The sequence below is a fragment of the Populus euphratica genome, unplaced genomic scaffold (genome assembly GCF_000495115.2).
Source record: "Populus euphratica unplaced genomic scaffold, PopEup_1.0 scaffold272.1, whole genome shotgun sequence".
NCBI lineage: Eukaryota > Viridiplantae > Streptophyta > Magnoliopsida > Malpighiales > Salicaceae > Populus > Populus euphratica.
This window is the reverse complement of record NW_011500156.1, coordinates 239,843-262,167: the sequence shown is the minus strand read 5'-3', so window position 1 is coordinate 262,167 and position 22,325 is coordinate 239,843. Positions and strand designations below refer to the sequence as shown.

The 22,325-nt window shown below is 33.5% G+C and overlaps 2 protein-coding genes across 2 annotated transcripts; one reads left to right on the top strand and one right to left on the bottom strand.

Annotated features, from left to right (window-relative positions):
* Positions 1 to 603: 603 nt before the first annotated feature.
* LOC105111096 (UDP-glycosyltransferase 88A1-like) lies at positions 604 to 2,675 on the bottom strand. Its single transcript, XM_011006350.1, has one exon. It carries the CDS (start codon positions 2,355 to 2,357, stop codon positions 882 to 884), a length of 1,476 nt encoding a protein of 491 aa, XP_011004652.1. The 5' UTR covers positions 2,358 to 2,675; the 3' UTR covers positions 604 to 881.
* Positions 2,676 to 5,305: 2,630 nt separating this feature from the next.
* Positions 5,306 to 9,334, top strand: LOC105111095 (Saccharopine dehydrogenase). The gene is made up of 3 exons (XM_011006349.1): positions 5,306 to 5,719; positions 5,870 to 6,194; positions 8,360 to 9,334. The coding sequence occupies exons 1-3, from the start codon at positions 5,358 to 5,360 to the stop codon at positions 9,047 to 9,049; spliced, it is 1,377 nt and encodes a 458-aa protein (XP_011004651.1). The 5' UTR covers positions 5,306 to 5,357; the 3' UTR covers positions 9,050 to 9,334.
* Positions 9,335 to 22,325: the final 12,991 nt, after the last annotated feature.

Below are 22,325 nucleotides of genomic sequence, written 5' to 3'. Positions count from 1 at the left end.
TGCAAGCTGTGATCTTGATGAAGAACAGTGGTGATTTTGGGATTCAGCGGCGGCGACTGTTCTCTTTGGAGAAAATGAACAATGATTTTTTTTTGAACAGTTTTTTTTTCGGAACAGTAGGGTTTTTTTTTTTAAGATCAAACTGGATCTAGGTTTAGTATAGACGTGTGAATCATTTAACTGTGAGAACAATTAAAAGAGAAGCTCTGATATCAAATTTGATGCGGAACAATAAACAATAGAATTAACTCAAGAATAGAAAGAAGTTGAAGAAAAGAAAAAAAAGAATTGGAGATATGTAAAGTCTGTAAATTTTCATTAATCATCAAAACTCTCTTACAATGACAGAAGAACATATAAATAGTAAACCCTAAAACATCTCATTATTGAGTTTAGTCCATCAAATCAAACTATTTAACATAAATAAAAGTAAAGTATGACAGACTAAATCATCCTATACCGTCTTTATCCATATACTCATATAATAAGTGGTTCATATGCCCTTCTCTATCCATGTCATATAATAAGTGGTTCCTATACCGTTTTTGTTTATATATTTATATAGTCTGTGGTGTGAGTCCGATGTCCCCACCGTTCATTCTGATGCGTTTTGGTTATGAGTGTTGTAGGAAAAGCCGGCAACTGAAGCCTGATCAGTAATAAATTGACAAGTTCATCTGTTGGAACTTTTTTGTTTGAAAAAAACAGAGAACCCAAAACAAAAGCGGGGAGTTTATGCTTCCTTGAAATTATTCTGGCTTTGATGTGATTGTGGCATGGTTGGATTTGGTTTCTCTTTAATTTTGCGTTTTTATTCATCTGGACACAGACAAATCAAGATATAAACATACGAAGGAAGGATACAGGATATTCTCAGAACTTCAGAACTTCCTCCACATGTTGATGAGTTCAGACAACCCTTTGTTAGAAAACCCACCAACTCCCACTGTTTTCCTCGCTTCTTCTTTGATGCCCAAAGCCTGAACGCTTAACGATTCATTCCCCATAATTTCTCCAATCTTTTCTGCAATTTCTGCTCTATTCACTATCATCTCCCCACCCCATCCCCAACTCTTCACCCAGGTCCCTAGTCCAATCCTCTCCACAATATCTGCGTTGACTTTCTGGTCCCCATGTTGGGGCCAAGCTAAGATCTTCACTCCATGCCATGCAGCCTCCATCACTGAATTCCAACCACAATGACTGAAAAATCCTCCGACTGCTGGGTGCCTTAATACATCCTCCTGGTTTACCCAATTCCTAACAACTAATCCCTTTTCTTTCATCCTCTCCATCAATTCATCTCCAATTACCTCTTCCAATCCTTCATTATCTTCTCTGTCAACTTTTTTATCCTTCACCACCCAGACAAACCTGCTACCACTCCTTACCAGCCCTTCACCCAACTCTCTGACTTGCTCCCTCGACAAAGCAGTCCTACTACCAAAGCTAACATACATAATTGATCCAGCTGGTTGATCATCAAGCCAAGTTAGCTGTGACTGGCTCTTCTCAAAATCACATGGTGGGAGTGGTCCAATGGCGACAACTGAAGGTAGCCTTTCCAGGGGTAGTTGGGAATCATTTAGCTTTCTGAGTGATTCTTGCTCAAAACTTTCGAATGTGTTCACTAGAATTCCACTTGATTCTGCGACTTTTCTACTATCCTCTATGAAACTGTTCTTGAGGATATTATTGCCTTTTTTCAGAAGTGGTGGGGGAATCCATGATTTGGGCATCAATTCCAGGCCCCGAATCTTGACGACATCCATCTCATCTAATTCATCCATAGCTTTTGAGTCGGCTAAAGTGGGGTAACATAGAAAAAATGTCAGCATTTTCGCAGATGATGTGAAGAGAACATAATTAGGAAGGCTAATAGCTTCAGTGATGGGAATAACCGTAGAAGCCAAGCTCATGTCCGTGATAAAAACAGAAAGGGGTGGATTTAGTGCGGACAGAAGTGGGGAAAGAAGGTGAGAGGAGTTCTTGATGAGTTGGAAGTGTTCGAAAAAAGGGTCATCCGAAGGGTTGTCAAGTGGAAGGAGATGAAACTGCTGGTGCTTGATTTGAGGAAAGGAAGCAAATAACTGAGATAAAGCTTGTGTCTCAGAGAGTGAGACTGTTGGATGTGGGATGATGAAGGTGACTTGGACATTTTGGAGTGTGAGTGAAGCAGCAAGTCTAAGGAAGGGTGTGAGATGACCCATGCCAGCACTTGGGAGCAGAGCTACATGAGCAAGGTCGCTGTCACTAGAACTTGGCATTCTTTCGTTGTTCTGTAGATGAATTTGCCTTTGCCTTGTTTTGGCGGAGCTTATTCTACTTCCATAAGAAAAGAAGAGCTGTTTGAGCATGTTTTTAAATATGTCGGTAGATGCTTGCCGACAAGGTTTGTGGTGAATTCCGATTCCGTGGCCGGCAAAAGCATCGACGTACGGCCCTGGTTAGATGGTACATGCCGTGGCAAGCGTTCATTGGAAGGAGACCACCTACCACGCAGGAACAGCCAGACAGGTTATTTATTATTGCTGCAACTCCAAGACAAAATAAATTAAATAACACTACCTTTCACTGTTTATTTACTGTAGTCATATGTATAAATGAACTGTAGATTGTTATAGCACATCCATGATGCAAGTGTAAAAATACAATTTGGTCCCTAGAATTATAAAATGCTGATGGGATATTCTACTGGCATGTCGTAAGGATTTTATCGGTATTTTTCAATCTTGACAAAATACTATATTCAAAAACTTTTTTATTAAAGTTTTTAGCTGTTGACATTGTAAAACGCTAATGAAATATTTTATTCATCATTTTTATTTGTTTTGTTTTGCTATGATTTTTATCATAACAATAATAAACATCACCGAACCTTTTAACCAGGACAAAGGTTCCTCTCTCTTGATTAAACCAGTCGATAAATAATGAATAATAATTTCAATCATAGTACGGCTCTCTGATTTAAAAAAAAAGGCCGATGGCAAAGATCCTTCTCTTCCCCCACCTTTTTCCACTATTCCAATTCTTTTTAAATGAATAGTCAATTCCAGAAGGGAAGCCGGTAAATACCTTCCCATGCAACTTTCAATCATAGTACGGGCCCTCTGATTTAAAAAAAGGCCGATGGCAAAGATCCTTCTCTTCCCCCGTCCTTTTCCACTATTTCAATTCTTTTTAAATGAATAGTCAATTCCAGAAGGGAAGCCGGTAAATACCTTCCCATGCAACTTTCACGCTCAAAAGGTCTTCATAAGATCATAGGTGTATTCTTTATATATATATATATATATATATATATATATATATGATTGAAGAAAGTATATTAAGTTTATAATCTATGTTCTGTATATGGTATTTAAGATATTTTTGTTATTCTAGTGAAATAATTATTCTTTAAATTGATATGTTAGAAAAGATAAAATATTGTTGATTGAGATATGTTGGAGTACAATAAATACATTAAATTGTGAAAATGATTTATTAGAAACTAATGTTGATTTTGTTGATAACTTGGGATAAGTTATATTAGAGAAAACCCTGTCCAAAATTTTTGAAAAAAAATCATCATGAATTTTTAAAATATATTGTTGGAAAATACAGGGTTGTTACGCAACGTCTTTCAAGCAATGAAAAAGAATTAATGAATGACACATATTCTTCTACAAGTTTCATATTCAAATAAAAGGGATCTGATATAAACTAGAACACAAAGAAATGTATAAATTAATTTTAAAATGTTAAAATTAGATATATAATTATTATAGAAAAAAACTAAAATGTGTGTAAAAAATACAATAACCTTTGCCCTTCTCACATTTCAATATAGACTCACATGGTAATTTTTTTATTTTGATTATTAAACTTTTTATTTTAGTGATTTCATCTTTTTTGTGGCTAGATTGAAGACCTACTTCAAATTTCTTAATCAAGGATAAGATTGCAAGAAAGGGGACCAAAGTGAAAAAAATAGAGAAAATTGGTAGCATATTCATAATTGAGGAAAAAAAAGTTCATTTGGTCTTTTTACTTCTCAAATAATAAACTTTCGACCCCTTACAATTTGAAAAATTCAATTTTGATCTAAAACTTTATGTTTTTAATTTTTTACTTTCTCGTCTGAGAGAAGAGATAAAGAATGGCTAAAATTCGGTGAAAGAGAGAAATTTTTTGTTGACAATGATTACAACCATGAAAAAAAATCAATTTTAGTGTTAACAAGTTTCATTTAATGAGAAGGGTTTTACTTAAGTGTTATTTTCCCTTCCCATTGCTTGAGATGATGTATATGAGTTGGAACACTTCTGTTTTTTTTGTTAATTTTGATGGTTTAAGATGTTTTTAATGTTATTAAAGGTCAACGAGGGGTTTAATGAAGTGTATAAAGTGTTTTCTAAGTTTTTAAATTAAAAAGGGTTGAAAATAAAGTTTTTTAGGCAAAATAACTCATTGCCCTCCCTTCAATAGCTTTAAAGTAGACTATCAAATGACATATCTTCTACCATAATAGATGACATGTCGCTTATTTATTTTTTTCAAACAAATAAAGGGTCTTCAAGTCCTTTGCCTTTAAAAAAAGTAATTATTCTAGAAATGTAGGCTTAAGCTTTTTTAAACCAAGATATATTAAGTTAGGTTTTTTATTTTTTTATTTTTTTTAAAATTTATCATTTATTATTAGGTTTTTGTTGAATTTTTTTATTGGTTGTTTTATTTTTCAATTTTATCAAATTTTTATGATTTTTTTAATATAATAGAATATATTTTTTACTTAGTTTATGAAGAAGATTTTACCATTTGTTTTCTAATATTTTGAAGTACTTTTTCTATGTAGCTCTATTTAATTTTTTTCTTTTTAATTTTATTTAATCACTTTATTATGAGTATGTTTTTATTATTATTTTATAAAATAAAACATTAGTTTCAAAAAAAAATAATGTTAAATATAATCTAGTCTATAGTTCATGTTTCAAAATCAGATGTGTATATTTATATTTATTCTCAATTTTTCAATTTTTTTTTTGTAAAATATCATTTAGTTTTTACTTACTTTTTTTTTTTAACATTTGTAACATTGCATGATAATTTTTTTTTTATTATTATTAGATTAAAAAAATAAACAAACAATAGGGTACATAATCTACTATCAATATTTATTTCTTGATTTTTTCTATTTTTTTTTTATTATTGTTAACATTTATTTTGTATTTATTAATAAAAACAATTTTTAATTTATTTAATTAAATAAATGCATAAATTCTTATTTAATTAAAGGATTTTCTTAGGTGAAAAACACTTCAGAAAGTCTATATACGGCAGCAAACCACAATCTCCCGAGAGATTCAACCAAAAACATGGAAGCTAACTCATACCAGTCTCAACCAGTCTCACAACCACCTCTCTATGATCTAATAATCTTAGGAGCTTCTGGCTTCACTGGAAAATACGTTGTTAAAGAAGCCCTCAAGTTCCTCAATGTCCCTTCTTCTCCTCTTAAATCTCTTGCCCTTGCTGGTCGCAATCCCACCAAATTAGCTCAAACCCTCAAATGGGCCTCCCACCCTGACCACCCTCCTCCAATTCCTATCCTCACCGCTGACACCACCGACCATGCTTCTCTCCACCACCTCTGCTCCCAATCCAAGCTCATCCTCAATTGTGTCGGTCCCTTTCGCCTCCTTGGCGAGCCTGTTGTCGCTGCCTGTGCAGAAACTGGGTACCCTTTTTTTTTTTTCCTCTATGTTATGTCTCTGTATTCTTATGGATAATTGGTATTGCAACTTAAATGAAGAGAATAATGCTTGTAAATGGGATTTTTTTGTGTAGTTTTTTTATTGGGTTTTTTGTTTGTTGAAAATAATGCTAGCTGTGATTACTTGGATATATGTGGGGAGCCTGAGTTTATGGAGAGAATGGAGGTGAAGTACCATGAGAAGGCGATGGAGACAGGTTCTTTAGTGGTTTCTGCTTGTGGGTTTGATTCGGTTCCGGCTGAATTGGGATGGATGTTTAATTCCAAGCATTGGGTGGGTCCGGCTGCACCAAACCAAATTGAGGCCTATTTGAATCTGGAGTCGGAGAAAAGGATTGTTGGGAATTTTGGCACATATGAATCCGCGGTTCTGGGAGTTGCCAATGTCGAGCAGTTGGTGGAGCTGAGGCGATCAAGGCCCAAAAGAGCAAGACCAGCTGTAAGAACTTTGTTGTTTGTCTTATGGTTTCCTTTTAATGAAAGCAAAACAAAAGTGCAGGTCAATCCCTCTGATTGTGAACATTATTATAAATCAATTGTGGTTTATGTTGTTTGTTTGCAAGTAACTATATTATGATATGTTAATTATTGGTAGGTGTGCATCGAGAACACGCTAATAATGCTCTTAACTTTGGTTGCATTTCATTCTGTGATAATATGCTAAACTGTAATCCTGTCTAATGAAATCACTTTAATAAGTCACGTAAATTATAACCATTTTTCAAGTGATTGTCTAGTTCGTGTTTCCATTTTCAATCTTTGAATTTAGTGAATTAAGTTAGTTTATTTTCACTAGAAGAAACATTTCAACCGGTGAAGATTATAGGCCTACTACATCTGGCATAGAATAGTTTGTAATATAGAATAAAATATATTAAGGCAGTCTTTAATGAGGCTTCTGAAGTCCTTTGTGGGATTATTAAGTTGAAATGCATTTAATAGTTCCTAAATTAAAGTGAAGGTTCCATGTGATTTGGCAACAGGAATTTTTAGGTTGTGTAGCCACTGTTTTGGCCCTTTGCTGCAAGAGAAGTGTGGCTTTTATTTTTATTTAATAGAAACTCATGAATAAGCTAGCATTGCTTTAGTTTTTTGAAAAAATTCCTCTGCAATGTCTTTCCCCACCTGCCTCTGCTCTTTTTTATTTGTCCTCTGAAGGCTGGTGGGGGTTGAGTACTCTGTTGCTTCCATGCAAATATCAAAAAGGTACCTAAGCTACTACTGTTGAGCTACTGGACTTTTTATACAAAAACTGGGGGTTGAGTACTCTGTTGCTTCCATGCAAATATCAAAAAGGTACCTAAGTTACTACTGTTGAGCTACTGGACTTTTTATACAAAAACTGGGGGTTGAGTACTCTGTTGCTTCCATGCAAATATCAAAAAGGTACCTAAGTTACTACTGTTGAGCTACTGGACTTTTTATACAAAAACTGTGATCTATAGACTATTGTGTGCTGCAATATGCACATGTTGAAGGCCTTGTTTATACCTGCGACTATAAATGTCTAGCTTCCACCACTACAGTGGCACCATTACTTGTAATTTCTGTTGTTGGAGGGGCCTGATGGTGGAAAAGCATACAATAGGCACATAGTTTAGTTATGATAATATTATGATGGTCTATCATGTTGACTGAGAATGTCATTGGTAATGCCATGGTGATGATGGTTTCAGCAACTTTAATATGCTGATTGTAGCAGCGGTGATGGTCTAGCTAGTTGTGGTGGCAGGTGCCAGCGAATTATATTTTTGCATGGGTAATGTTGGTGGTTTTATCAGTAGTGGTGATGCTGAAAATGTCATTGTGCCTTCAGCTCTAATTATATTATTAATATTGTGTGTCAGTGGTAGCATCTTTCTTAAGGGTTCAATTCTTGACTTGCATGCTTCTTGAACTTGTCAACATTTAAACAGCAGTGTGTTTTATATCTTTCTCATGATTGCTCCTTTATGCTTGTGTCCTAATCAAGTGGTGAAGAGGTTGCATGGCTTTGGTTTGCTTTACTTTCAAATATTTCTTGAATAAATAGAAACAGAAAAATTGAAGGGGAAGCATAAACTGTACTTTGCATGTTGAGTATTGCAAAGGAACAAATGCAAGATGGGAGATTGTAGCAATGGGTTGGTGCACAAGTCTTCTTTTTTAGCATGCATTTATTACTTGGATGCTAGCAATGATAAAAAATTGAAGTTCACCCTAGGTGTTATCTAAAATGCTCTGGATATGAATTGTCTTCAATGTCATGATGCTGGTCTGTTCCCAAGTCAGGATAAGCCAATAACAATAATATTTGAGTTTTATTAGATAATTTCCAAATGTCTGTCTGATTGCTGTTTGGTTAAATTTGTTATTGATCCCTAGCTCTAGTAGGGAAAAAATTTATCATTTCCTTAGTTTTCTTTTACCATATGCATCAACAAAGTTTTCCAAGTTATCAACATAAAAAATCTTTGATGCATGCATTATGCTTCCTAGTTGCATCACAAGATGTGGCTAATGTTGCCAATTTACCTGCATTTTTGCAGATACCTGATCTCCCAAAGTACCAAGATGCATGCATTATGCTTGCAGCTAATCTCTTTAAGTCCCTTGTTCTTGCAGATTCCCGGTCCCTTTCCTACCAAAGGACCGATTATTGATCACCAAAAGGAGATTGGTCTCTGGGCTGTGAAGCTACCTTCTGCAGATTCTGTTGTTGTTCGTAGAACTCTTACAACTCTGACAGAAAACCCTCGTGGTCTTCCTGGACTCAATGAGAGTCCTGAACAGATTGAAAAGAGGAACGCGTTCTGGTCATCAGTAAAACCAGCTCATTTTGGGGTGAAGCTAGGCTCTAAGACTCTATTGGGAGTCTTCCGATTCATTGCAGTTGGCATGTTCATTGGTCTCTTAGGTAGAAATGCTATTGGGAGGTGGCTTCTCTTAAAATTCCCTTCATGTTTTAGCCTTGGCTGGTTCAGGAAGAAGGGTCCCTCAGAGGATGAGGTGAGAAGTGCTTCATTCAAGATGTGGTTTGTTGGACGCGGCTTTAGTGACATGAATGTTTCTCAGGACAAAAAGAAACCGGACATGGAAATAACGACACGAGTAGTGGGACCTGAGATCGGCTACTTAACAACCCCAATCATCTTAGTGCAATGTGCTCTTATTCTTCTAAGCCACCGTTATAACCTGCCGAAGGGAGGAGTTTTTCCTCCAGGGATAGTATTTGGCCCGACAGATCTCCAAGAACAGCTCGAACAAAATGGAATATCTTTTGATCTCATTTCAAAAAAGTCTATTCTGGCTTAATTAGTTCAAACTTATCAAGAAAAAGATCAAGACCTTGACTAAATAGTAACAGTATTAGTCGGGTTTTTGTTCGCGCTGTTTTTTTTTTTTTGGTCAGACATGCAAGGAACAGAAGTGACGTTTGGTGATGCCTATAGTTCTGATGCGATTATGGTTTGAATGAAGCTGATCTCTTTTGTAACTTGCATCCTTTTTCCCGTTTCTAATCTTGTATTGATGAACATTTTAAATATATGGTAATGACAATGAAGATGCAGACACTCGAACAAAGGACACCGTTTTTCATGACTTCAGAACTTCTTCCTAGCCTCCTCTCTCTGATGAACATTGCCTGTCCTCTCAATGATTCGATCCCCATCATTGCTTGGATCCAGTCACCACTCTCCCTGCGCCCCATTCACCACTCTCTCTCCGCCCCACCTCCAGCTAGTAATCCTTGTCCCTACTCCAAAACATCTGCATTGATTTTATGAAACGCAAAGATAAATATGCTTTTAGATTCACACTCCATGTCAGACAGATTTAATTACTGAATTCCACCCATAATGCCTCAAAAAAATCCACCAATTGCTCGGTGACCTAATATACCCTCTTGGTTTAACCAATTCTTCACCACCAGTCTCTTTTCCTTCAGCCTTTCCATCAACTATGTCCAATCACCTCTTCCAGCACCCCATCATCTTTTCTATCAACTTTCTTATCCTTCATTACCCATAGAAGTCTAATCCCACTCTTTACTAGGAAATTTAATGAAAATTTTAACGCTAATTTATAAAAATAAAAGATTTTGTTAATTTATAAATCATAGTAAAAACTGACTTTAATCTCTAAAAATTAAATATTTTATCGATTTGAGTAATTTAATGAAATTCTTGGTGGTAATTCTTAAAAATAGAAGACATCGTAGTTTTGAAAATTTTACAAAATGTTAATTTTTTAAAATAGAAGATTTTATTGATTTAAGAATTCTAATGAAAAATTTGACCTTAATCCCTAAAATAGAAGATTTCATTGATTTAAGAATTTTAATGAATTTTTTTTTACAATAATCCATAAAAATAGAAGATTTTTTCGATTTAGGAATCTTAATAAAAACTGACCTTAATCCTTGATAATTAAATATTTCATAAACTCTGAAGAGTAGCATGTTTATTGTTTAGATGGTCTTCACGTACCAAACATTTCACATCTAACCATTGTTTAAAAAAATAAAAACTCTTATATTTCAACATTTCCACATATGTTCTTTCACATCTAACCATTGTTTTAAAAAATAAAAACTCTTATATTTCAACATTTCCACATGTTCTTATAATCTGAGCAAACATGTTTTAAATTTCTAGAACTTATATTTCAACATTTAACCAAAAATTAGTTCTAAAACCTTCCTTTTATAATTGCTGATTTCTAAAATAACCAAACTTGATTCATTTCTTTAACAAAAACAAACCAAACACAAATCTTAACCATATTTTTCATAGATCGTAAATAACATTTTATATTTGAAAGGGTTAACTACTAACATCCAAAAACCCTAAAATTGCTCCCAAAAGAGTTATATGGTTTAACTTAAACCATAATGAACACTATTTTCTTAATCTTATAAAATTAAAATAATAAAAAAAGCTTTCATAACTAACCATAGTTACCTAACCTTATTCTAATCAAACCACAAAACCTAAAACACATCATTTTCATGATTTTAAAACGAAATATAACTAAAATCTCTCATTTTTCATGAGTTTAGAACAAGCAAGGAGTCAATCCTACTGACAAGACTAAAAGATTGATGTCTTCTCCCAAGTGCAGGAGTGTCGAAGTAATAAATAACCCGGTAAGACCGGGGTCGAACCATAGGGAGGTTAATTGTATAAATTATAGATTACAATAATACAACAACAACAACAACAACAACAACAACAACAATAATAGTAGTAGTAGTAATACTAATAATAATAAAAGAAGAAGAAGAAGAAGAAGAAGAAGAAGATGAGAACTTCGAGATGGAATATTAATGTAACAATTAAATAATGATAATAACAAATGTCAAGTTAGATGTTCCACTAATGACATGTTAAACAAGTATAGTATAAACTCTTATTATTCAATTGGAAACCACACCCAAAGGAGGTTCTAATCAAATTATAAATTATTAACATAAGTACATTAGTCATCTTATTCGATTAATGCTAATACTTGTAAATCTCGTCAGACATTCATGATTATAATTTATGTTAACAACAAATCAAGTTCCTTTCATAGTTTAAGTGTCGGTTATATCATACAATATAGGCTATGAAAGTGCCAAGCATTTGTTGTACCAAGTGTTATACAACATAAATCTAGATTATTCATTTAACAAGCAAAGTATTAAAGAGTGAACAAGATAACAAAAACAAAACATGTTAGTATCAAACATTAAAGTCCATATTAAGTTTACACTATACTTATTCTTACACCATTAGTGTAACCTTTTCACCTTGACATAATAAACTTAACTAAATATAATGAAAGAAAGAAAAATAAATAAATAAAATAATAATATAAATAAGATAAAAGTTAACTAAGTAAATGAAAGGAAATGAAAGACATAAACTTGATATTAATGAAAGCAAAGCATAAACATTACAAAAAATACAAAGAGAGAAAGTAAGAGCATGATCTTGATTTGGAAACCAAGATGCCTAAATGCATGACAAATGCCTCCTTTTATAGGTCAAAATTGGGAATTATTGATTTGATGACTAATTGATGAGTGGGTGACCAACTCTTGACTTGATGACAATCCTTATCTTCTCTTATCTGCCCAAAACATCATTGATAACGTTAAAATTAGAGCCACTTGAAAACATGAAAGTTATAGAAAATTATCTCAGCCTTCTTATGTAAAAAATGGAGGTCATTTGGACTTTTAGAACTCTAGATATGGGCCAAACACTGAACAGTGCTCGGGCTGAAGGACAAATTCAGAGTTCTTTGTTATTACTACAATTTGAACTTGAAAATGACCTTTTTAAGTCTTGAGTTCTATATGAAAATTGTAGGTCTATGTCTTACCTTTCCATCCATATAAAGTAGACCTAAATTTGAGATATACAGCCCCAGATATGACCCAATTACCAAACAGTATTCTGGTTTGGACTACATCGGCATCTTTTCTAAGATTGGCCATCTCTTTATCCTTTCAATTTTAGTTTTTAAATTCATCAATTAATCCTTTTATTTGTGTGATAGGTCTGCATTTAAAATCAACATTTACCACAAATTAAAGGTATCTTACCTGCATTTAAAATCAATATTTACCACAAATTAAAGGTATCTTATAGTATTAGATATGTTATTATAAAACATGCTTTAGTTAAGGAGTTATTGATACTTCAAGTGCAAAATGATGATATAAAAACTTGATAAAAATACACTTTTAAGTACTAATCACACCCCTCAACTAGCTTATTACTATTCTCTAGTAATCAAAACGTTAAAATAGAAAAACAATTTGTCAATTCCATAAAGCAAGGTATTCATCATTCAACTTCCATTAATCTATTTAGATAAACAAACTCTTACTAAATTTATATATCTGCTCAATACCTCTTAAACAAGATATTAATAAACTTTTTTTTTGTGCTCAATGATTAGTACTTAAAAGTGCATTTTTATCAAGGTTTTATATCATCATTTTGCACTTGAAGTATCAATAATTCCTTAACTAAAGCATGTTTTATAATAATATATCTAATAATATAAGATACCTTTAATTTATGGTAAATGTTCATTTTAAATGCAGGGCTATCACATAAATAAAAGGATTGATTGATAAATTTAAGAACTGAAATTGGAAGGACAAAAAGATGGCCAAACTTAGAAAAGAGATGTCGGTGCAATCCAAACCGGAACACTATTTGGTAATTGGGTCATATCTGGAGCTATAGATCTTAGATTTAGGTCTACTTTATATGGATGGAAAGGTAAGACATAGGTGCACAATTTTTATATGGAGCCCAAGATCTAAAAAGGTCATTTTCAAGTCCAAATTGTTGCAACAACAAAGAAGCCCGAATCTGTCCTCCAGCCCGAGCACTGTTCAGTATTTTGGCCATATCTGGAGTTCTAGAAATCAAAATGAGCTGAATGTTTTACACAAGAAAGCTGAGACAATTGCCTACAACTTTCATGTTTTTGAGTGGCTTCAATTTTGATATTATCAATGACGTTTTGGGCAGACAAGAGAAGATAAGGATTGTCACCAAGTCAAGAGTTGGCCACCCACTTATTAATTAGTCATCAAATCAATAGTTCCCAATTTTGGCCTATAAAAGGAGGCATTTGCCATGCATTTAGGCATCTTGGTTTCTAGATCAAGATCATGCTCTTACTTTCTCTCTTTGTATTTGTTTTGTAATGTTTATGCTTGCTTTCATTAATATCAAGTTTATGCCTTTCATTTCCTTTATTTTGCTTAGTTAACTTTTATCTTATTTATGTTTTTATTTTGTTTATTTATTTTTCTTTCTTTCATTATGTCTAGCTAAGTTTATTATGTCAAGGTGAAAAGGTTACACTAATGGTGTAAGAATAAGTATAGTATAAACTTAATATGGACTTTAATGTTTGATACTAACATGTTTTATATTTGTTATCTTGTTTACTATTTAATACTTTGTTTGTTAAATGACTAATCTTGATTTATGTTGTATAACACTTGGTATAACAAATGCTTGACACTTTCATAGCTCATACTGTATGGTATAACCGACACCTGAGCTATGAAAGGAACTTGATTTGTTGTTAACATAAGTTATAATCATGAATGCTTGACGAGATTTACAAGTATTAGCATTAATTGAATAAGATGACTAATGTAATCATGTTAACAATCTATAATCTGATTGGAACCTCCTTTGTGTGTGGTTTCCAATTGAATAATAAGAGTTTATACTATACTTGTTTGACATACCATTAGTGGATCCTCTAACCTTGACATTGTTTGTTATCATTGTTTAATCCTTACGTTAATTTTCCATCTCAAAGTTCTCATCAACTTTTCTTCTTTTTCTTTTTCTTCTTTTTCTTTATTATTGTTATTATTATTGTTGTTGTTGTTATTATTATTATTATGATTACTATTACTATTACTACTACTACTACTATTACTACTAGTATTATTAGTATTATTATTGCTACTGTTATTATTGTTGTTATTTTTACTATTGTTGTTGTTTATAATTGTTGTTTATAATTTGTACAATTAACCTCCCTGTGGTTCGACCTCGGTCTTGCCAGGTTATTTAGTACTTCGACACTCCTGCACTTAGGAGAAGACATCAATCTTTTAGTCGTGTCAAGTTTTTGGCGTCGTTGCCGGGGAGGTAAGTTTTGTATAAATTATAATATTTATTTTATTTTCTCGTTTTACTTTTCTTGTATATAACTTTGTTTCTTTTCTCTTGTTTCTTCTTCCTTTATTTTATTTCTACACGTGCATGAGAGTGTGGTCACGTACATCAAGTGGTAGACTTTGTAGGGTATCCTCATCATTTTCAAAAAATATAGCCGAAGAAGATAATCAATCACTTCATAATGAGAATAATGAGAATAACCGTGCTAGAACACTTAGAGACCACATGAATCCCACAAGAACAAGTGCACCATCATGTATAGTTTTTCCTCTCGTGCATCTCATTTTAATTTTAAACTAGGTATTATTCAACTTTTACCTTCTTTTCATGTCTTAGAATTGGAAAATCCATACTTGCATTTAAGGGAATTCGAGGAGGTCTGCAACACATGTAATAATTTAAATTGTAGCATGAACACTATCAGATTAAAGATTTTTCCTTTTTCATTAAAAGATAAAGCTAAAACATGGCTACAAAATTTGAGACCAGGATCCATTCGTGCTTAGGATGAAATGCAACAACAGTTTTTAAAGAAGTTTTTCCCATCTCATAGAATAAACTCTTTCAAAAGATAAATCACCACTTTCACTCAAAAACTAGGAGAAACATTTTACCAATGTTGGGATAGGTATCGAGACTTGCTTAGTACTTGCCCTCATCATGGTTTTGAAGCATGGAGATTAGTTTCACATTTTTATGAAGAGTTGACACCTAGAGATAGGCAAATGGTTGAATTGATGTGCAATAGAACTTTTGAAGATGAAGACCCTGATAAAGCAATGGAGTACTTAGACTTGTTAGCTCAAAATGCTCAAAATTGGGACACCGCGGGTACTTATGAGGCACTGAGTAAAACTCAACCTCATACATCCAATGGAGGTATGTACAACCTTAAGGAAGATCATGACCTTCAAGCCAAGTTTGCATCTTTAGATAGAAAAGTCGAGGCACTAGAATTGAAAAAGAGTGGTCAATTAAAATCTGTTGAAAACATTGTGTGTCAAATATGTGAAACAAATGAACACTCAACCAATAATTGTCCAACCTTGCCTTCTTTTAAGGAATGTCTCCATGAACAAGCCCATGCTTTAAATAGTTTCCAAAGGGCCAACCACAACCCATACTCACAAACATACAACTCTGGTTGGAGAAATCACCCAAATTTCAGTTGGAAGAGTGAGAACAACAATGCACAAACTTCAGAACCACCATTTCAAGCACACCATAATTTCCAAAATTCTCATGGATATGCGCCTCCTAGAAGAAATCTTGAGGAAACATTGCATGCATTCATTGAAAAGCAAGAGACAATCAATACTCAACTTGCTCAAAACATGATAGATTTTAAAGATGCTCTTGCAAAATTAACATCTGCTCTCAATTTCCAAGAGAAAGGTAAGTTTCCATCTCAACCACAACAAAATCTCAAGGGGCAATACAATGCAAATGCAAGTAGTCCGAAAGCCAACACATAGATCAAGTCAAATCAGTCACTACTCTTCGCAACGGTAAGGTTATTAAAAAACCCTCTCTTGAACCTTATGAGAAAAATAATGAGTCAATCTCTAAGGGTGAGGAAGGGGTTGAATCTAAAAATTGCATAGAAAAGACTGATTCTCCGCCAGCACTTCCATTTCCTCAAGCCATGACCAAACAAAGGATAGTCAATCACAACTCTGAAATTTTTGAAACTATCAAACAAGTAAGAATCAATATACCTGTGCTGGATGCTATTAAACAGATTCCTTCCTATGCTAAATTTTTGAAAGATCTATGCACTATGAAGAGGAAACTGAATGTGAAAAAGAAAGCCTTTCTAGCCGAACAAGTAAGTGCTATTCTTCATAACAATAATGCTTTGAAATATGAAGACCCTGGTTGTCCTACAATTTCTTGCTTTATTAAAGAGCATAAAATTGAAAGAGCCTTACTTGATCTCGGTGCTAGTGTGAATTTACTTCTATATTCAGTTTTTCAGAGTCTCAATCTAGGTGAGTTAAAACCAACTTCTATAACTCTTTTACTTGCCGATAGATCTATAAAAGTGCCTAGAGGAATAATTGAAGATGTGTTAGTACAAATCAATAAATTCATTTATCCTATGGATTTTATTGTCTTGGACACACAACCTGTTGAAGTATGTAATTCATTTCCTGTTATTTTAGAACATCCATTTCTTGCAACTTCTAATGCATTGATTAATTGTAGGAATGGACTGATGAAGCTATCATTTGGAAACATGACATTGGAGATGAATATTTTCAACATTTGCAAGCAACCTAGAGATGATAATGATTTACAGGAAGTGGACTTTACTGAAAAATTAATTCATGATCAATTTCCAACCACTTCCAGTGAAATTGAGATTGATGAATCTGATGATTTGCAAATGATTTATTTTCAGGAAGAATCAAAGACAAGTAATTGGAGGCCACAAATTGAGGAATTGCCACCACGATCAATTAAGTCCATACCTTCAAGTGTTCAACCACCAAAACCTGATTTGAAGCCGTTGCCATCCAATCTCAAATACTCATTTTTAGGAGAAAATGAAACTTTTCCGGTAATAATCTCTTCCAAACTTAATGCACATCAAGAAGGTAAGTTATTACAAACTCTGAAAATGCACAAAAAAGCATTAGGATGGACCATAGCTGATATAAAAGGAATTAGTCCTTTGATTTGTACACACAGAATTTATTTAGAGGAAAATGCTAAACCCTCTAGAGAAATGCAACGAAGGCTAAATCCAAATATGAAAGAAGTAGTGAAAAATGAAGTCATTAAGCTTCTAGATAATGAAATCATTTATCCTATTTCTGACAGCAAATGGGTAAGTCCTACCCAAGTTGTACCCAAGAAGTCTGGAGTCATTGTGATAACAAATGAGAACAATGAGTTAATTCCCACTAGAACTGTTACTGGTTAGCGCATGTGCATTGACTATAGGAAACTTAATTCAATGACTAGAAAAGATCATTTTCCTTTACCTTTCATGGATCAAATCCTAGAAAGAGTTGCAGGTCATGAATTTTATTGTTTCCTAGATGGCTATTCGGGTTACAACCAAATTGAAATTGCATTGGAAGATCAAGAGAAGACTACTTTCACATGTCCATTTGGTACTTTTGCATATCGAAGGATGCCTTTTGGATTATGTAATGCACTAGCCACATTTCAAAGATGCATGCTTAGTATATTTAGTGATATGGTTGAACATTTTCTTGAGATTTTCATGGATGATTTTTCTATTTTTGGCGATTCATTTGATGATTGTTTGACTAACTTAGAAAAGGTTTTGACTAGGTGTGAAGAGAAGAATCTTGTGCTGAATTGGGAAAAATGTCATTTTATGGTAACAAACGACATTCTACTTGGTCACATTGTTTCATCAAAAGGAATTGAGGTTGACAAATCTAAAATCGAGTTAATTACAAACTTGCTAATACCAAAATCTCTTAAAGACATTAGATCATTCCTAGGACATGCTAGTTTTTATAGAAGGTTCATCAAAGATTTTATAAGAAACCAAATGATGGACCCATGAAATCTATACCCCAGCAGTCAAAGATCTCAATGACAATAATAGTATTTAAAGGCATCATGTGACGTTTTGAAATAGATCCCAACTTTTGACAATTTTCACAAGACTAGTAGAATACATATGAGTCTTTGAACATGGTGAGCCAATAAAATCCACTTTGTAAGATTTTTGCAGTTGTTTTTCTTGATGAGAAATGACCACCATATGCCTCAGAATGACAAAATTTAATGACACTACTTACCTCATTGTCAGGAATGCATCTTCAAAATATTTGATGAGGATAATATTTGAATAAATAAGGGTCATCCCAATAAAGGTTCACTTTGTTCAAGAACTTTCTTTTATCTTGGGTACTCTGACACGACTAAAAGGTTGATGTCTTCTCCCAAGTGCAGGAGTGTCGAAGTAATAAATAACCCGGCAAGACCGGGGTCGAACCACAGGGAGGTTATTTGTACAAATTATAAATAACAACAATAACAATAACAATAACAATAACAACAACAATAATAATAACACTAACAATAATAATAATAATAATAATAATAATAATACTAGTAATAATAATAATAATAAAGAAAGAGAAGAAGAAGAAGATGATGAGAACTTGGAGATGGAAAATTAATGTAAGGATTAAACAATAATAATAACAAATGTCAAGGTTAGAGGTTCCACTAATGGTATATCAAACAAGTATAGTATAAACTCTTATTATTGAATTGGAAACCACACACAAAGGAGGTTCCAATCAGATTATATATTGTTAACATGATTACATTAGTCATCTTATTCAATTAATGCTAATACTTGTAAATCTCGTCAAGCATTCATGATTATAACTTATGTTAACAACAAATCAAGTTCCTTTCATAGCTCAGGTGTCGGTTATACCATACATTATGGGCTATGAAAGTGCCAACCATTTGTTGTACCAAGTGTTATACAACATAAATCAAGATTAGTCATTTAACAAGCAAAGTATTAAAGAGTGAACAAGATAATAAATATAAAACATGTTAGTATCAAACATTAAAGTCCATATTAAGTTTACATTATACTTATTCTTACACCATTAGTGTAACCTTTTCACCTTGACATAACTAACTTAGCTAGACATAATGAAAGAAAGCAAAATAGATAAACAAAATAAGAACATAAAAGTTAACTAAGTAAAGGAAAGGAAATGAAAGGCATAAACTTAATATTAATGAAAGCAAAACATAAGCATTACAAAAAATACAAAGAGAGAAAGGAAGAGCATGATCTTGATCTGGAAACCAAGATGCCTAAATGCATGGCAAATGCCTCCTTTTATAGGCCAAAATTGGGAACTATTGATTTGATGACTAATTAATAAGTGGGTGGCCAACTCTTGACTTGGTGACAATCCTTATCTTCTCTTGTCTGCCCAAAACGTCATTGATAACGTCAAAATTGGAGCCAGTTGCAAACATGAAAGTTGTAGGCAATTGTCTCAGCTTTCTTTTGTAAAACATTCAGCTCATTTGGACTTCTAGAACTCCAGATATGGCCAAAATACCGAACAGTGCTCGGGCTGGAAGACAGATTCGGGCTTCTTTGTTGTTGCTACAATTTGGACTTGAAAATGGCCTTTTTAGATCTTGGGCTCCATATAGAAGTTGTAGGCCTATGTCTTACCTTTCCATCCATATAAAGTAGACCTAAATCTGAGATCTATCGCTCCATATATGACCCAATTACCGAACAGTGTTCCGATTTGGATTGCACCGACATCTCTTTTCTAAGTTTGGCCATCTCTTTATCCTTGCAATTTAAGTTCTTCAAGTCATCAATCAATCCTTTCATTTATGTGATAGGCCTGCATTAAAAATAGACATTTACCACAAATTATAGGTATCTTATATTATTAGATACATTATTATAAAACATATTTTAGTTAAGGAGTTATTGATACTTCAAGTGCAAAATGATGATATAAAACCATGATAAAAATGCACTTTTAAGTACTAATCACACCCCCCAACCAGCTTATTACTAGTCCCTAGTAATCAAAGCGTTAAAATAGAAAACAAATTTGCAAATTTCACAAAGCAAGGTATTCATCATTTAACTTCCATTAATCCATCCAGATAAACAAACTCTCATTAAATTTATATATCTGCTCAATACCTCTTAACAAGATATTAATAAACCTTTCTTTTGTGCTCAATGTATCAACACATAATTATGGGGCTTTTCTTGGAAGAAAACAAAATTTTTGTTCTAATGTTTAAGGTTAACTTCCTTGGGTTGGGATTACTATTTTTGTCTTTTTTTTTTCTTTTTTTTTTTTAAATATATATACATATAATTTAAAAACATCATGCATCTTTAACCCATGTAACGAGCTTTCAGCTAATGACTCCCAGACTAGTTGGTCTTAGGGCATTAGGTGTTAAGACACCGCTACGAGCTTAGTAACTCGGGTCGCAGATACTGATATGTAGATAGTGCAATGTTTGATTTCCTTAAGCTTTTCTCCTCAACCCATGTAACAAGCGTTGGGCCAATAGCTCCCAAGTCAGTTGACTTTAGGGTATTAGGTGTTAAAACACCCCTTCGAGCTTAATTGCTTAGGTTAGGGAGGCTACGAAACCAAACTTATCTACATTTTTATTGTCATCATTTTTTCTTTTCTTTTTTTTTCTTTTGTTTTTTCATGTTTTTTTTTCTTAATTATATACAATCCTTTTTCCTTAGTTGTTACCTTTAACAAAAGAACATAAATAATGTAATAATCCAATATGCAACCCACAATCATATGTTAAAGTGTGTGTGTGTAAATTAAGGTTTAAGAATACATGTTAAATAAGTATGTGAGCAGAATTAAGTGATAACAATGCGAGAGTTTGTAAACCTGAATTTTTCAGGAAGTATTATAATAGACCTTGTTAAGAATGATTACTAAGATGCGTCTCAAGAGTCACTTTAACAAAAGAACTCCTTTACTCTGCCATCCTAGTAACAACAATTATGCACATGCTTTATGAAATGAAAAACAATTTTTTTTTATCAACTACTACCCTTTTTTTTTATCAACTACTACCCTTTTTTTTTTATCAACTACTACCCTCTCCCCCCAACCAAAACGAGACATTGTCCTCAATGTTCTAAGGTAGAAAGATAGAGTATAGAAGATATCACTTGAAATAACGAACTCCGGCAAACCTGAAACACACTAAAACAAAAATAAGAAATAACAAAACACAATAATAAAACCAAAAGACACAAAAATTCACAAATAAAGGCTCAAATCCAATCTAAGCTTTTTACGGCTTTCCTTAGATGACCAATTTATGTGACTCATGGAAGGATCAATCATAGGAATGAAAGATTGTAGTTGGTCAATCAATTATTCAGCAGTAGCAGCAGAGATTATGATTTGTCGTGCAGAAGATGTTAGAAATTCCTGTTCCACAGCATGATCAAGAAAAGACAACAACTTATCATAATAACCATTAACATTTAACAAACCTATGGGTTTATGGTGAATGTGCAATTGAGCCCAAGAGGAAATATGAAAGATCTCTTCCAATGTGCCTAGACCACCTGGTAAAGCAATGAAGGCATCAGCATGGTTAAACATTGCATTCATTCGAGCTGACATTGTGGAGACTTGAAGTTCCTCTCCAATTGTTTTTCCAATGATGTCCCCTTGTGCCAAAGCTTCAGGGACGACCCCCAAAACTTGACTACCTCCTAAAAATGCAGCTATTGACACACCTCCCATTAACTCAAGACTGCCTCCCCCATACACTAAATGAATCTTTCTCTCAGCTAGCACCTGACCAAGATGATTTGCTGATTCTAAAAACTCCTTTTCTTTCCCAGGACTAGATCCACCGAAAACACAAATATTTCTTATTTGATGACTTGAGGAACTTGCCATTTCTACTTCTGTATTTGTTGAATGTATGGGTTGAGTAGAAATGAAAGGAAGGAAGAGAGGGTTTTATAGATGAGAAATGAGAAAGGCAATCATAACACCTATATATAGGCCAGCTGGAATCTCACACTCTCTCTCTCTCTTTTTATTTATTTATTTATTTACTTTAAAAAAAAACATGTGTATGTACAGGTAGTTGTGATTGTGGCTCACATCTTCCCTTGGTTTTATGTCCAAGAACGGCTTAAACGCCCTATATGGGTCGGGGATAGGCTTCCCATGTAGTTTTCTTAAAAACTGGCAAACAGGGTCTTTTTTAGTCAGATTCCCAAGACTAAGTCGATCATGTTCTTTATGAAATAATGGCCATAAATCATGAATTACACGATGCACATCTCCACTAGGATGCGTCTCAAGAGTCAATAG

Coding starts and splice junctions, on each gene's coding strand:
- LOC105111095 (XM_011006349.1), top strand. CDS start 5,358: ATGGAAGCTAACTCATACCAGTCTCAACCAGTCTCACAACCACCTCTC. Junction 5,720..5,869: donor GCTGCCTGTGCAGAAACTGG/GTACCCTTTTTT, acceptor AAATAATGCTAG/CTGTGATTACTTGGATATAT. Junction 6,195..8,359: donor CCAAAAGAGCAAGACCAGCT/GTAAGAACTTTG, acceptor TTGTTCTTGCAG/ATTCCCGGTCCCTTTCCTAC.
- LOC105111096 (XM_011006350.1), bottom strand. CDS start 2,357: ATGCTCAAACAGCTCTTCTTTTCTTATGGAAGTAGAATAAGCTCCGCC.